This window comes from Corythoichthys intestinalis, chromosome 2 (assembly GCF_030265065.1).
Source record: "Corythoichthys intestinalis isolate RoL2023-P3 chromosome 2, ASM3026506v1, whole genome shotgun sequence".
Classification (NCBI taxonomy): Eukaryota; Metazoa; Chordata; class Actinopteri; order Syngnathiformes; family Syngnathidae; genus Corythoichthys; species Corythoichthys intestinalis.
Window position 1 is genome coordinate 40,033,717 of NC_080396.1, and position 13,037 is coordinate 40,046,753.

Below are 13,037 nucleotides of genomic sequence, written 5' to 3' on the forward strand. Positions count from 1 at the left end.
TCTTTGTACTCCTCACCTGGTCGCCGCCACACATGCTTGAGACCATCGGAACCAAACAAATTAATCTTCGTCTCATCAGACCATAGGACACGGTCCCAGTGATCCATGTGCTTTGTTGATATGTCATCAGCAAACTGTTTGCGGGCTTTCTAGTGTACCGTGTAGAGGCTTCCTCCTAGGGTGACAGCCATGCACACCAATTTGATGTAGAGTACGGCGTATGGTCTGAGCACTAACAGGCTGACCCCCCACCTCTTCAATCTCTGCAGCAATGCTGACAGCACTCCTGTCACGAGTCACATGACATTTGAGAGGGAAAATGACCAGCAGTACTCAGTTTGGACATTTTGGGATGTACTGTACGTAGTTCCCATGTGGTGTACTCACTTTTGTTGCCAGGGGTTTAGATATTAATGGCTATATTTTGAGTTTGAGGGGAAAATAAATTTACTCTATTATATAAGCTGCACGCAGACTACTTTTCATTGTGTCAAAGTGTCATTTTGTCAGTGTTGTCCCATCAAATGATAAACTTAAATATCTGCAGAAATGCGAGGGGTGTACTCACTTTTGTACTATTTTCAGTAATGTACCGTTTATCATCACTGTATTTTATGACTGAGCAAGATTGTATGATTTGCCTGAACCAAGAGATTTTTTTTCTTCTTTTTTTCAATTTCTAGCGACAGGGACTTTTTACTTTTTGCGACTCTGATACCGACCACCTCTGTCAAATACTCATGTATGTAAAATTGTGGCTTTCAAGAAAGAAGACCTACTCCAGCTCACTGTTTAGCTTTTCAAAAATGTAATTTTTGTCATTTTAGTAAATGGCTTAAACCAATCACAGCTAATTCTGATTTCGCTGAAAGTGTGGACAACCACATTTTTAGTTAAGTCTACTCTACTGTTTGTAAACGTCTGGTTTCAGCGGGACGTGATGTTGGAAATGTGTGAAGCAAAGTACAGTTGCAATGATAAACTAATCACCTAAATATATCGTGATAAAAGCTGATTAAAGATTCCTCATAAATGATATAGTTTTTTTTTAACATATATATTTACAGCTTACTCCAAGTGAAGAGGCTTTTCTCCGGAATTATGCAGGTGTGGTCCACAGTCAGATGAGCCAGCTGCCACAGCACAGCATTGATCAGGGTAAGGCTGACACACACAGACCACAGCATCAAGGCTGTTCCGGTTATTCACACATTGCAAAGGCACCTTGGTGATGGTCACAAACAGCAGATTATCCCTCTGCACATTTTCCTCGTATGTTAGCCCCAACAAACTTCACAGATTGCCTGACACAAGCCAACAGTGTCCCACAGCACTGTAGGATTACTCAGAAAAGCAAACAGACTTACTGTAAGAAGATGAGTCATCCTCTGTTTGCTGTGTGTGCATTTTTCCTTAACATCTGCTTTTTACACTTGTCCCGGGAAGAGGTCTGAACAGCACACGTCTGACCTCTGTCAGTACAATAAGGCCTTCGTGGAATGTTTTAAATTGAGCTGTAGTTGCTGTGATCAGGTTTTCCCAACAGGTGGCGCCTTTGACCACATTTTGCTCCATTTCTCTTTTTTTATGTGACTGCCAGAAGATGGCACTGTCACAGCCCTACATCACTAGATAGGATTTCATTTTATTATTTCACGTTACATGTTTATATTTTTTACAAGGCATGTTATTCACACACAACAAGGACGTCAGAAAAGGCACTTGAATGATTTTTTTTTTTTTTTGCCAGTTTGTTTGCTTGACCTGGCTGATATAATTTCTTATTTCGGGAGAAATAACTCACCTTGGTGATATATTAGTTCGAGTAGGGAGAGCCTCAGTACTTTTGAACCAACTCGACTGGCATAAGGTGTGCCGAGTATGCATTATACATCACTAACAGACACATTTAGTGTTGGCAGTCTGCCGACCTCCTCCCACTGGGCGCTGATAAATAATTAGTGGTGTTCGTCTTATCCAAAGTGCCAAGATTAGACCTTGTGGAACTAACTGGAGTGCTGTTAATCACTTGTAAATGTTCTGTCTGGAGCTCAAGGACATCCATTTAACGCCAAAGGTCTCTTCTGATGAATTCCACAACTTCATGGAGAAATTTAGAAAACTAAATTGAATCATCAGAAATGATCAATACATACACAGTGATTAATTTTGTGAAATTCTACTCAACTGTATTGAAGTGTGTTGAAGTACTACAAGAGGATCCACTCACACTTACCTTGTGCATTTATCTCCCTTAAAAAGAAAGATTTTCACAACCTGACAAAAACTGCAATAGTAATATGTGGAAGATATTATTTCTCTCTGCTTCCTCCCTCTTTGCTAGTGCATTTGTCATCACGAATGGACCCCCGCGTCGGTCTGTTGTTTCATAACATGTATAATTCATGTCATAAAAATCCCAAGAAAGTAGCTGTTCTTAAAAAGTAAACTTTAATTTTTCTTCTGATAGCTGGCATTTTGAACAAATTTAGGTTTGATTACCCCTCCCTCTGAGGATGACAGCCACCCCTTGTTGGCTCCCTCTTCTAAACAGCAAGTCATTCCCTCAAAATTACATCGCAATATGCTGATGTGTTGGAATTGTAAATGTGTGTCATTTGTCCCCTCTGATGGCAGTATCCTGTTGAGATTCTCATCATAGTGTAATAATAATGAACGGTAACATGGCGATATGTTGTTTAGCCTGGCTGCACTTGGAACACAATAAATTCGGCCAATCACATTTTGACTTTGAATAAACATTAGGAAATAAACATACATATAAATTTGCAGGAAATAACCAATGCTTGTTATACAGATATCGATCATGCAAATACCACATTTTAGCAATTTTAGGAAGGCTACGGTCGGGCTAATTTTCTGCCGTGCCTTTTTTTTCTCCTCATATTATACTGTGTTAATACCCAAAATGTATCTTTCCAGATTAGAAATCAATTAAAACACTCCCTTTAAAATGCTGACCCATCGCTATCCAAATTAATATTAAAATAATTACCAGTAATAGATTTTACACCTTTGTTGCTTAAATTTAAGTCCTGTATTTGCAGATTATACGTTTTAGTCGTTGCCAGAGTAAGCCAGACCAGTTGGCTTGTTATACCGTCTTATTAAACAAAGGAAAGTTCTTTCTCCCAGAAGCAGAAGGTCACCTCAACAAAGGTGGAGAAATACGTAAAAGAGTTGCCATAGCAACCTTGCATGTCCCAGGAAGTCTGAGATCCCCTGTGGGCTTTAGTGTTGTTGCGACATGCAGCAGCGGTAGATGGGCATAACAGGACAGCCGGCACGCTAATTATTACAACTTGCGTGTAATATTTGACATTTCTTCTGTCCTGTCCACCACTTCCTGCATATAAATGAGTCACATTTCAAATGATGACATTGAAGTCTGTAGAATATCTCATTTTTGGTATGCAATGTCATCAAATGGAGACGTCTTGCATAAGGCTCAATTTCCTATGCAAAGATACCGCTTGAAGCTTAGCCCTCAATAATGCATTCCTCTCTATTGTTTCAATGTAGTGATGCAGCATCTCTTTTTAACCCAGATGTTTTTAATTGGACAATTTGCTCGGTCTTCCTAACTCCATAGCTATCCGGCATTAGACCTAATCGATCCTATGGTCTGGACTTGCTTATGTTCAAAATCTGCTATACCTTCTTATAAATATATTTTTACGTATTGTCTCTGTGGCCAAAGAAAGCTGCTCACTTCATTTTACCATTTGCAGGAGAAAAGAACTTTCATACTACAGTAGTTTCTTATTGCCCATTTAAACATTTTAAGACCTTGCTTTCGATTTGGAAGGGCGGAGTGTGAAGTGAAGAGGCAATGGAGTAAATAATACTCCCTGCCCGCGGTCACCATTTTAGCAACGTCTCTTTTTTTTCCCACCCTCAAGCCATCCTTGAACATTACACTGATCAATCAAGTGAGTCGTGATTCATTATCCAAATGTGCAGATTATCCGCTTGTTGTCAACATAAGCTTGACCAAACTTCCACTGGGGTGGGGGTTGAAGCACAGATTGTGACCTAGAACACCACTTTGGCTAGTAATATGTGAACATTCAGTGAGTACAGCTTCCACGTTATTTTTCACATTACTTTTAAGAATTGATCTCCTAAATTTCCCAAAGATGCTCCATTTCAACTGGACGCACAACGACTTTAAAGGGAACCTCGAACTTAAAGACTTGTAGGCTCTAATAAGCCATAATTGCTCCCTTTTACTAAAATATGTTATTAGAAACACATAAAATATTGGCATTGATTTAAAAATCTATCATATTTAGTACATGTTTTGACCTACACTGGGCGCCATGGTTTTATACCTGCAATGGACACTCGGGGTGATGACGTAGATTGTCACTGTCACTCGACAAATAGCACTGGTTTACTGCAATTCCTTCTACACAGTGAGACTTCCAACACATGCGCTCATCGGTTAAAAGCGGCAAGTACTTACTATTTGTGTTTTTATTGAGTCTTTGGGGCAGTTTACATGGCAACTCAGCGACAAGACGCAATTACTGTGTTGCGGAGTGGCCTCGCGTGCATATGGTGTCGGCGAAGACGGAAGGCGAAGACGAAAAATTCTGAATCCTGCCTCCAAAGTGGAAGAATTCGATTGAGGGGGGCTTACTCCGCATGCATATCAAAGGCTCTCGCGGCGCGACACCGCGCCGATAACGTCAGCACTCGTACGCGTCACATTGGACGTGCGCAGCGGTGCTACTAAACATTAAAAACGGCAAATATGGCGGAAAGTCGGCTTTAATTTACTGTTTTAATCATATTTTTTAATTAAATATGTTGAATGTTTCCATTTTTATGCCTTTTTTGAGAAAAAGAAAAATGCCATCGCTTCGAGTGGGCGGGCATATTTTTTCCGGGCTGAGGAACTTTGGTGGGGTCAAAGTGCATCATTCGCTGTCGCCTTGTAAATCTGCACTGCCCCGTGGGGCCTGGCATGAATACTATATCGTTTTCAGACGGAATTGCGATCGAATGGAGACGGGCCCCTATAAATGCAAATTTGAAATTTTTCGTATTCTCGGAGAGTGACCATGTAAACGGCCCCTTTTATTACCTTTTCATTGCCTCAAAATACTTTTTGCATGTGTTTCCCTCTCATCCTTTGAAGCATTGTGTTTTATTGTGGTAGATTTTAAACAGATTGTTGATCTGTTGACCACATTAGTCACCTAGCGTATTTCAACCACCCTTATTTGATACTACATTTGGTATGTTCTTAAGGCATCTTTAGTATGTTTTGTCTGTATGCATCTAAACAAAACAAGCTGAAAGCGCACGATAGTACTTTGGGTGTCAAATTCACCACTTGTAGGACATTTCGCCGGTGTAGCACATTTTCGTAGAAAACAGTTGTTTTTTTTTTCCTATTGTCGTCTCGTCTCATCTCGTCTTCCCTGTTCATTTTGCTTTTGCTACTCATTTTGTGAAATATCAACAGTGCTGTCATGCTCATTAATGTTCCTCTTGAGTTCAAATTGAAAGGGTTGAACAGATGACATGTTTATGACGCTAGAGTCATACTCTGTAAGCCCGGCAGCGTAACCATGTGGCGTCACCGCCCAGCTACGTCAACAACAATGGTGACCTACTAGTTAAACTAATATTACAATTTATATAAAAACGAAAACATCAAGAGGGGTTTCAATTTCAAATTATTATAACCCACAATAACTTTACTCTTTTAAGTCTTTCTATCCGCGGATCCCTTGAAGCCCATGTCTACATTTAGCAGGTTTTTCTTTTAAAACCGAGGATCCTGCCCCAATACGTCAGGAAAAAATCATTTCGTTCACATCAGCAGCTTCAACAGCCAACCGCATTTATTTATTTTTAAATACATTCATAACAATGCGCAAAAAATAATTGTCCATAATACCCCCATCCTTTGAATGTGTTCTTCAGTATGAAGCACTGCAAAAGTTTGTAAATAAATGGAAGAGAAAAAGCACCTGTCTAATTTACTCCAAATGTAAACACTGGTCTCATGTGTGACATAGGGACAAAGTTGGTCGCAGTCAGTGGTGTTTCCACTGTTAAATCTTTGGTCATCAGTGTCCACATGATGGCGCAACAAACGCAGATTTCGTACATCTTCACTCTGGGCGTAGTTTTCAAGAACCCTTGTTTAAATGTGCGTGTGGATGATAGGCCAAACCATAGAAAAAGTTCTCCTTTTTGCCAAATACCCTGCTACATGGAGATATGGCTTAAGTGTGCAAATTCAGAAAACCTTTTTGTTTGAAAAACATCCTAAAATCTTCTACTCGATTAGATTTCTCTGTTTGGTAATTTGTTTTATTTGAAAACAAACTAGCCAAAATGTCTTTCCCCGCAACCGCAGCCTCTCTTAATTTTAGAGTCAGAGCAAATCATGATTTGCTAGTTGGGGCTGCACCGTGATGCAAGGGAGGGGTCCTACATACAGCTGGACACTGAGTTGTATTGAAACAAGCAAAAAGAGCTTTGCCTCGAGCATTCTGGCCATTATCTGTCGCCTGGCAACGGCTTTAGGAGGCCCTGCCTTTCCAGTGCGTAAGCCACTGCCTCTTTGTGTCGCGCTCCTAGGTTGTATTGTGGAGGGCGTGTATGTTTGTTTGTGGCCGAGTGAGGTCCTAGCACATGACTCCAAAAACTGAAACAGTTCCCATGGTCCCTTTGAACATTTTGCTCAAGCAAGGCAGTCTCAAACGTTTTATTGGAAGTTTCTACACCATTCAGCTGTAATGCAATTGTTGGGTGTCGCATAATTGTTCATTTTCCTAAAGCACACCTGCCTTCTTCAGAGCGGATATCAACATGCCATGTCCTGTATCCGCTTGCCTATTTTGTGTCTTCATTACCATAACCTGATTTGGTGAGCCAATGAGCTCCCGTGAGACGTGCTTCAAAGTTTATATTGAAAGTCTCCCAACCCCCTCCCGAAAAACATCTAACCAAGCTCCACTTGAATGTCGTATAGAAACATAATAACAGGATCTGCTGTTTGTGCCAAATAAACGAGGAAGCTCAAGGTCTGTGGCCTACTTTGATATCTGCACAGTAATTAAATCTAATAAGCACTTGAGGGCTGTGGAGATAACAGTTTTTTTTTAAACGCTCACTGGCCGCCGTTTCCTTCTTGGCTGTCTAAAAAAGGTGTTGGCAGGATTTATTATCGACATTCAGTTCATCAACACCAGTGGTCTCAACACTATTCCACATAGGGCCGCAGTAGGTGCAGGATTTCACTCAAACAGAACAAGACCACACCTTTTCACCAATCTGGTGTTTTATAAGTGCAATCAGTTGATTGCAGTCAGGTGCTGCTTGTTTTAGTACAAACCACATTGGTTAAAAGATCTGTGCTTGATCGGTATGAACAAAAACCAGGACCCACAGCGGCTCTCGAGGACCGGTTTGGAGACCCCTGATCAACACAATCAACCAAAGAAATAGTCAAAAATGATATGCCTTTTCACCGACAGGATATGTTTGACCCTTATCTCATTGGCCACCACTGAATTCCCTTACAACGATGCCTTAGACCAGTGGTCTCAAACCGGTCCTCAAAGGGCCGCAGGGGGTACTGGATTTCATTCCAACCAAACGAGACAAATACCTTTTCACCAATCTGGTTTCTTACAAGTGTAATCAGTTGATTGCAATCAGGTGCTGCTTATGTTAGTAGAAACCTCATTGGTTGAACTGTTTGTGCTGGATCTGTTGGAACAAAAACCAGGACCCACTGCGGCCCTTTGTGGAGTCGGTTTGAGACCACTGCCTTAGACTTTCAAAGTCGTCCTCAAAAACATTTCCTGTCTCTTTGATAACCAGGTGCAGAGGATGTGGTGATGGCGTTCTCACGGTCAGAGACGGAGGATCGAAGACAGTGACCACGAGCCTCCCGCTTTGCCCCATCCTGCCAGAATCCACTTTAATACACAATGCTGATGAGCTCAAGAGTGAAGGATCGACCTGGAAGGGACAGACAGACCTATTCTGTCTTGTCTTCCAGTTTACAGAAGACTCACTCACACCGGATCGCCACGGGTCGACTCCTTAGTAATCTTACATCAAGGTGGATGATGTCGGAAACTCAAATTGTATGGATGTACCTCAAATGTAGTTTCTTTTTTGTTTGTTTTGTCGGTCATGTGTTTGATGGAGTGAAAGCAGTGACGTGTGGTGACTTGTGTCGTGATTGATCTGTGGGGCCTCTTTTTTTAAACACCAGCTGCTCCTTCAAGAAAGTCATGACACAAAGTCACTGTGGCGTTCACTCGAATACCGATCATCTCGTCACTCGGCAGCAAACATTGACCGTTTGTTGTTTCTGTCCACCCAGGTATAGAATTGTGTCGTCGATGACCATCAGAGTTTTACCCCGGCATGAACACTGGAGGTAATTCAGGTTTTGTCTAAAACCGCGTTAATCACTACCTCCGAGGTCATAAATATCTATTTCCACACACAATGGAAGAATAGCAATCCCGCTCGAGTGGGCTTATAGAAAATCAGAGGCACCCGTTTTACATAATTTCACGTCACGTATGAATATCCAGTATATTTTCAATAGGCTATTTTGTGCATGTTGGAATGAATTCGTCATCAGACATGTTCTTAAATAGGAGCTGAAAATATGAGGTCATGTCACACATTTAATTTGACAGACCAAAAGAAGTTGAGTTTCAAGAAAAAACAAAATAGTTTGAACTGGAGTCGTACATGTACACACGGCCTCTATTCGTATTGATTAATCCGCACTTGCATTCGCGAGCAACTAGCTAATGTGTTTGTTCTTGTTAGTGTTTTCATTTTAACAGCAGGCCTGCCATTCATCACCAATGGCCAATTATGGGGGAGGGAAGGATCAGTGTAATGATTTGTGTGAAACCTAGTGAAAGGGTTTTTTGTTGTTGCTTTTTTTTTTTCTTAAAAATTCATTCTTTACGAAGCCCCACTTTGTGCTTGTGCTGCTTTTTCTTTTTTTCTTCTCTCTTGGAGCAAGTACGAACAAGAAAAAAAAGATGACATTTGAAGACACAGGTGCACATTCTCCCTAAAACATGCAAGTTTTTGTTTATAGGTTATTGTGACATAAAAGAAAACATTTTTGTACAATTACTTGGGAAAATGGATTGTGTGCCACTTTTTTTATTTAAATTTAGAACATTAAGACATTTGTGGGGGGGCATGTTTTAATTTAATTTATTGTTTACGAACTGATTCCTGTTTCTCAAATGCATCGTTCCAGTGATCAAATCTGTTTGATCATTTTGAACAACAAGCATCTAGAACAGCAGAAATGTGTGTGCGTGTGATATCTGTGATCATACTGTCTCTTGCACTACAATCAAATGGAATATTGGTAAAAATAACATTTTGATACAAAAATTGGGAAAACTTATTGACTCGACCAATTGATCTTTACAGTGAGCAGGGTGCTTTTCTAGTCACAAGTTCAGTATTTAATGTGTTTGAGTTCATTTTGTATAACTAAATGATGTCATTGTAAAATTTCAAGGTCAAGCATGTCTGCCGAGGATCTTCGCCTCGCCTCACCTTGACCATTGTGCTCTTTTTATTCCTTTTTAAAAGTCCTCAGCAATCAAAGTCAACACCCGACACATAAGTCACAAAGAAATGTTTGTTTACGTTGGTTTGGTCTTTTTGTTTTTGTCTATGCATCTTTTTTTCATCCTCTGAAGCCGTCTTACTGTACATTTTGCTTATCAGGGTTGTTTTGCAAACTTTTATGCCGATGAGTGTATGTACGTGTGTGAGAAAGAGTATGCTGCTCTTGGATTTTTACTGTGATTACTTTGTTTTTAAGAAGGGGGGACTTTGTATATTGTTTTAACCTCAGTCAGGATTGCTTACCGGTAGTTGTTTATTTTTGTTTTGGCTGCTGACAATGTCTTGATCTAAAGCTTCCAAACCTATACCAATTGAACCATTAAAGGCATTTGAAACAGTAACTCTTCTCGTTTGCGTTCTTAAAAGATCCGTGCCCAAAACCAACAGAAAGTAGGCCATTTTGGGTGACTATAGCTCATTGTCGGGAATTTTCCCAAATGTGCCCTAATTATGAAACTGTTTTTGTCCACCATGTAACGTGGGCAAAGCATATTGTCTTAATTTTGATCGTTTGAATAGAAAGATTTAACGTAAGATCCAAAGGCAGTGGTTATCGTAGGGACATTGGGGACATACAGTTGTGGTCAAAAGTTTACATACACTTGTGAAGAACATAATGTCATGGCTCTCTTGAGTTTCCAGTTATTTCTACAACTCTGATTTTTCTCCGATAGAGTGATTGGAACAGATACTTCTTTGTCATAAAAAAAACATTCATGAAGTTTGGTTCTTTTATGACTTTATTATGGGTTAACAGAAAAAGTGATCAAATCTGCTGTGTCAAAAATATACATACATGGATCTGAAAAAGCGAATCATTGACTTGAACAAGTCAGGAAAGTCACTTGGAGCCATTTCAAAGCAGCTGCAGGTCCCAAGAGCAACAGTGCAAACATTTGTTTGTAAGTATAAAGTGCATGGCACTGTTTTGTCACTGCCACGATCAGGAAGAAAACGCAAGCTATCACCTGCTGCTGAGAGAAAATTGGTCAGGAGGGTGAAGATTCAACCGAGAATCACCAAAAAGCAGATCTGCCAAGAATTTGAAGCTGCTGGAACACAGGTGTAAAGCCTGAGTTATACTCCCGCGTTGCGGTGACGGCGTAGCGACTACGGCGTCATTCGACATTCGATAGTTCTGCGGTGAGGGAACGCGTTGCTCTGTAATTCACCGCCAAGCCACTAGAGGGATGTGGCGTTATGTTTGTACGGTTTTGGGGCATGATTGTTGACTACTTCCGCTAGTCGGAGAAAAAATAAACAATGCAAGATGGAACTCTTGAAAGTAAATATTCTGCTCATCAACACTGAATAAATATTGAACATACAAATGTTGACGGGCAGGCGACGCAGAAGACGGTTTCGAGGCGGTCTGGCCGACTTTTGATGCCGCACAGAGAGTTTTAGACTCGGGTGGAGAGAGCTAGCTGTGGCGGCTAGCTTCAAACTGGCGTCGAGCACTGCGTTCAAGGTCTGCAAAGCCCTCCAGCCTGATTTGTTTGCCGTGTCCTACAACCAGCCAGTGGGAAGCCATAGCAGATTTCTGGCGTCTAGGGAACTTCCCAAACTGCGTTGGGGGGCTTGATTTTAAGGTTATCATAAAAAGCACCGAGGCACTCTCAATCAGTGATGATGTATTGTGTGTGTGAAGTGTCTGTTATTGAAAATTAAAGATCAAAACAACTCTTTTGACACCAAATCTGTGCTTTATTCTTCATATACTTGAAACATATGTACACAGTAAATGATGAAGTGCACCAACCAAAAATACGACATAAAGTGATAAAAAGTTGGCAGTTTTTGGCCGACGGTGTCACCGCTTCGTGTGGCCACTCGATTCAGACCACCCACGTCTCGGTGGTTCTTCCATTTATTTATTTTTTCGATCGCCGACCTTGCCATTTGGCAGTCACAATAATAATTTCTTGACGAGACTTGCTCTTCGATGATACTCCCGTCGGCTCGGTGCATTTTTGCGTGTAGAAAATAATGTTTGATTCTATTCTACAATGGCGGTGTTTTCGCCCGGAAACAACAGTCTGAGCGGACCAATCACAGTCCGTTTTCGCTACGTCAACGCGTCTACGCGACGCGAAGGTTAGAAAAATCGAGAGGTGCGCGTCAGGCTACGGCGTAGGGTCGTAACTCGATTCTTCCTTGACGGCGTAGGTCTGACGCGGAAGTATAACTCGGCCTTAAGTGTCCACAGTCAAGCGTGTTTTGCAACTCCATGGACTGAGAGGCTGCCGTGCAAGAAGGAAGCCCTTGCTCCAAAAGCGGCACCTTAAGGCTCGACTGAAGTTTACTGCTGATCACATGGACAAAGATAAGAGGAGGAAAGTTCTGTGGTCAGACGAAACAAAAATCGAGCTGTTTGGCCACAATGCCCAGCAATATGTTTGCAGGAGAAAAGGTGTGGTCTTTTGACCACAACTGTAACCAGGGGTGAAAGTGGCTAGAATTTCTTGCCGGAACTCCCAGACGTGAAGGTCACCATGGAGCCAGAAATGTTATTAATTTTTTTTTTTGTTTGTTTGTTTGGGGGTTTTTTTTGGGGGGGGGGGGTCTGAAGACAAATGTCCACCTGAGTTTTTGAATACCTGTAGGTAAAAAATACTAGTAGTGGATTCAGCATAGATTTTCCTTTGACCGAACCAGAATTTTCATAATGACATGAACATTATTATAATGAACAAAACAAAGACAAGCACAGTTTTGACCTCGAATGAAGTGCCCATATTAATTTTTTCAAATATCATTTGAGTCAATCACAATCAATCAGTCAATATCATTGAGGATGTGTTCCCCTGAACAATGAGCACTGATCTAAAACAAACATATTGTGCTTTCTCAGCAGATAAAACAATTGGTGCGACAGGGAAGGAGACTTGTCGTCTTGGTCCGTGAAACTTTCTTAACCTGGCAATTATAGGTCAGCAAGCCTATCAATAACCAAAAGGCCTTTCAAGAACTTGTAAACATAACACTGTAAAATGCAAACATTTGCTTATTGCAAAGTAAGGTTTATAACTCAGTGAAGGAAAAATACGACCTCAAAACTTTGCAGACTGGCAAAACGAGTGGAAACAAACGCACACATCCCAATTAGACACCGTGCCAAAAATATTAATAGGCCCGATCAGAGGTTGCGCTAGACTTTTTCGTTGTCTGTCATTTTGACTGACAGGGTCATAAAAATCCGGTCATAATCTATTTTTACCCGTCACTTAAATTTTTAAAATGATGATAATGACATTGTGGTGACCCTTTGTTTGGCATAATTCACCTTCCTTACTTGTGTGTCCATTTGGCCGAGCGCGTTACCGGCTACGACAGTCACGTGACAGACACTTAAGGGCCGC

The 13,037-nt window shown here is 41.0% G+C and overlaps 1 protein-coding gene across 2 annotated transcripts in view; it reads left to right on the forward strand.

Annotated features, from left to right (window-relative positions):
- Nucleotides 1-10,028, forward strand: part of ctnnbip1 (catenin, beta interacting protein 1) — a 34,148-nt gene extending 24,120 nt beyond the window's left edge. The window contains exons 3-5 of one of the 2 annotated variants that reach the window (XR_009062548.1): nucleotides 1,068-1,158; nucleotides 7,873-8,116; nucleotides 8,384-10,028. Coding sequence is in view for 1 of the 2 variants with exons in the window: in XM_057829986.1 (XP_057685969.1) it covers nucleotides 1,068-1,158; nucleotides 7,873-7,931 (150 nt within the window). In the remaining variant the exon portion in view is untranslated. Of the gene's footprint in view, nucleotides 1-1,067; nucleotides 1,159-7,872 lie in introns of both variants that reach the window. The other variant, XM_057829986.1, reaches the window with a different exon arrangement.
- The last annotated feature ends 3,009 nt before the right edge of the window (nucleotides 10,029-13,037 follow it).